At 46.2% G+C, this 3,407-nt stretch overlaps 2 protein-coding genes across 2 annotated transcripts in view; one reads left to right on the top strand and one right to left on the bottom strand.

Moving 5' to 3' along the window:
• LOC118416423 (protein O-linked-mannose beta-1,2-N-acetylglucosaminyltransferase 1-like) overlaps positions 1 to 58 on the top strand; it is a 27,209-nt gene extending 27,151 nt beyond the window's left edge. Inside the window, exon 9 of the mRNA XM_035821521.1 lies at positions 30 to 58. Coding sequence (XP_035677414.1) covers positions 30 to 58 — 29 coding nt within the window. The remainder of the gene's footprint in view (positions 1 to 29) is intronic.
• Positions 59 to 2,796: 2,738 nt separating this feature from the next.
• LOC118416422 (pro-thyrotropin-releasing hormone-like) lies at positions 2,797 to 3,210 on the bottom strand. The gene has a single exon (XM_035821519.1). The coding sequence runs from the start codon at positions 3,208 to 3,210 to the stop codon at positions 2,797 to 2,799; it is 414 nt and encodes a 137-aa protein (XP_035677412.1).
• Between the last annotated feature and the right edge of the window lie 197 nt (positions 3,211 to 3,407).

Raw genomic sequence — 3,407 nt, 5'->3', positions numbered from 1 at the left:
AGTGACACGTTGACTGTTTCCTGCCTCAGCAGCGGATGATCATCGTGTGGAATACTGAAGCTCGTAGTTTTGTTTTAAAAGGATGTTAAGAGAAAACAGGACGTCTCTCTAGACAGTTTACTGTGTAATAAGCTGTTCAGTCTGTTAGTCATCCAGCGTTGCTGCTACGAAGATGTTATAAAAGAGTCCGAAGTGCAAGCTCAAATGTCCTCTTGAAGCAAGCCCATGCATCTAAATTTAGTTGAAATTGTGCAATGCACGAATTGATGATATGTTTATAAGCATTGGTATCAAGGATCTGCCAGGCTCCGCAACTCACTGGAAACAGTAGAAATTGTAACGCCAAATATGCAGATACCAGAGGAGTTGGTTGGCCATAAAAAAGTCGTAGTTTTGGAGCCTGGTAGAGGCTTATATTTCCAGTGACATGTGGAGCCTTGTAGAGGCAGCACGTCACCGGAACGTACTGCGCCTGCGCGAACCCTGGTGGTTTGGGGCTTGGTTTGGTCAACGTTGCATTGAAATCCTGCTTGTTGCACAATATATGTTAGAGACATGGTTTCATGTAAAACGTACACGGGATTTCACCCTTATATACGCACATACTTTCTTAAATGCGGCCCTTTAGTAAACCGGGGGTTTAGCAAGGTTTAGCATGTCTATACTTTTCGCGCAGGCGCAGTACGTTCCGGTGACGTGCTTGTAGAGGCTTATATGAGAGGTCACGTGGTGCAAGTAACAAGCGCAGACTGGTTCAAAAGTGTTTTATTTATTTTATTTTATTGGTTTGGTTTAATTTGCGAATGGGGAATATAAAGGGAATCCGCACATATTCCATGGTCCAGTTATCATTCCTCCCCGTGTACATAATTTGCCTTTGTAATCATAATGTATATTTTATAAATACAGGTCTTAAGCAAGAGCCTTAGGGAGAGAGTTATATGATTGTCTAGATTTCCAGCAAGTCAGGGCGTTAGTTTTCATCATGTGACGATGTTATGATATTAGGGTTTTTTCGGGTAACAAAACTTTATTTTTACTAAATCAGATTTGCGGGTGAGACCGTTTGGGATTTGTTAACATGTTGTAATGCTGCAATCTGGAGTGAATTTCATAGGCCCAATTATAGTGGTGCGTACCTAAACTCATATTCAGGTTCAGGTCCGGATTCAAGTCCAGCAGTTCAGGTTCAGGTCCGGACTTTAAGTCCGGACCTGAACCCGTCATTGCGTATTATGTGCGCTAGAAAGTTTTCTTTTTTGTGGGGGAGGGGGGATGATGCATATGAAATTGCATGTTAGCATGAACTGAAATGCAATGTGAAAAATACATGCAAATTATATAAAGCCAGTGTAAACACAAAATGTTTTTGGCTTTTTCCAGTGCAAATTTCACTGTCTATGGAAGGTTAATATGGAACCTATGGAAGGGAATATAAGGGACAGATAGATTTTTGCAAGTCCGGACTTGAGTCCGGACATTTAGGTTTTTTTGTGGACTTGGACCTAAACATTTTTAGGTCCAATTCCAAGTCCGGGCTTTAGGTACGCACCACTAGGCCCAAATATATACGAGTTGTTCGCACGTTGTAACCCCACTCCGCTACGTCCCAGCTGTTCGCTCTAGTGGAATGGGGGCCATAGCGGCAATGCCTTCTGTGCGAACATGTAAGAGGTGAAAAGTTACTAATGTACGAAGGTGGCACCCTGGTCAATATATATCAGTTTTGGGTTGGAATATGATGTTTCTGTATGAGGTGGGTATAAGGGCGGGCTGCCAGTCATTGTCACGTGTGTGTTTTTCTTTGAGGGATATTTTTGTATAGCCTCTACCAGGCATGTAGGTCGTACATTTGTAAAAAGGCTAGATTCAACAGGCATTGTTGAAGGTCAATAAACTACTGTGGCAATCAACAGGCATTGTTGATACACTACCGTGACTATTGCAACAAGTATGCCTCGTTGTAATGGTTTATTCTTCATTATATATCTGTTACCTGAGAGACAATCACCGATCGCGAGTCAACCTGTTGTTTATATGCCTTGGTCTGGTCTCGTCACTATCAATCCGGGTCGTACATAAACTTACTAGAACGGAGTTTCAATAGAGGGGAACCCCGCATATTCATTTATTGATTCATTCTTTGCTTTGGTTAAAAGATGCAGACATGCAATCCTCCAGTTAACCACAGAGTTAGGATTTCTTCCGAAAGAAGCCGACGACACCTGCCCGACCCATTCACCTGTAACATCACGTGCCCTGTATGGAAAGTGATTTACCATTCCCTGTTTGTAAATTACTCTCCAAGCAGAGGTTAGGCTCTTGCTGTTTTGTTTTTTTTCACGTCTTCTTTAGTCGTTTTTGTCGGGCTTTCAATTCGTAGTCTTTTTTGATGAAGTTGATGCCTCCCTGTCTGACATCAAGAGAGTACAAAATATAGAAAGCCCGATAAAAATGACTGAAAAAACAGCCAGAGTCTAACCTCTGCTTTATTTATGATAGAGAATATTTTTTAATGAACTTCGTACGGTATTCTACAAAGAAAACTACTTGACTCGGTTCCAAATGTGGTCATTTGGTGGCGAAACCACCGCCTTTATTCGCACCTCCTGAATGCTGTACACTGTGCAGAACGTGCGCGTAGTTCTGCGGTCTGTAATCACTAAGCCACTAGTCACGTTTCCGGGTACATCAGTTCTCTATACTTTACATCTCGGGATTACACAGAACGAGCCTGTTTTCTGGGGTTCTGCCAGTGTCCCCACGACTGCTTGAGAAATGCGCCCCTGGCTGGTCTCAGAACCCAGCCGGGAAGGTCGTATAGATCGCAGGTTTCTCCGTCCAGTCCTTCCGACTGCCGGCGGGCGCGTACGCTCCCTGCCCCGCCGCCGCTGCGCTCAGCTCCCCGCCCCTCTTCCCGGGACTTTGCCGTTTCCCCGGACTCTGCCGTTTCCCCGGACTCTGACGTTTCCCCGGACTTTGTCGTTTCCCCGGACTCTGCCGTTTCCCCGGACTCTGTCGCTTGTCTGTGCTGGACTCACCGAAAGCCGAGTAGAACAGCGGGTCGAAGGGAAGCCCCTGAGGCAGACCTGTTTCGGCATCATCTCTTTTTCCCGGACTTTGCCGTTTCCCCGGACTCTGACGTTTCCCCGGACTCTGTCGTTTCCCCGGACTCTGCCTCTTGTCGTCTCGGGCCCCGTCCGACGCCATGCCACCGTCCTCTATTCCAGATTCTGGTGACCAAGAGCTGATAAAGGGCAGCAGCACGTCGGGCTTCTCCGGAGGATACAGGAGCCAAGGTTCCTCGGGGCTGGGTCGCAGCCAGTCCGCCCGCTTCCCGGGGTGCTGCCGCTTGCCCGGGCTCTGTCGTTTCTGTTCGACAAGATCTAGAAGGGTGAGAAGGTTGG

The sequence above is a fragment of the Branchiostoma floridae genome, chromosome 5 (genome assembly GCF_000003815.2).
Source record: "Branchiostoma floridae strain S238N-H82 chromosome 5, Bfl_VNyyK, whole genome shotgun sequence".
NCBI classification, from domain to species: Eukaryota; Metazoa; Chordata; class Leptocardii; order Amphioxiformes; family Branchiostomatidae; genus Branchiostoma; species Branchiostoma floridae.
This window is presented reverse-complemented; position numbering and strand designations above follow the sequence as displayed.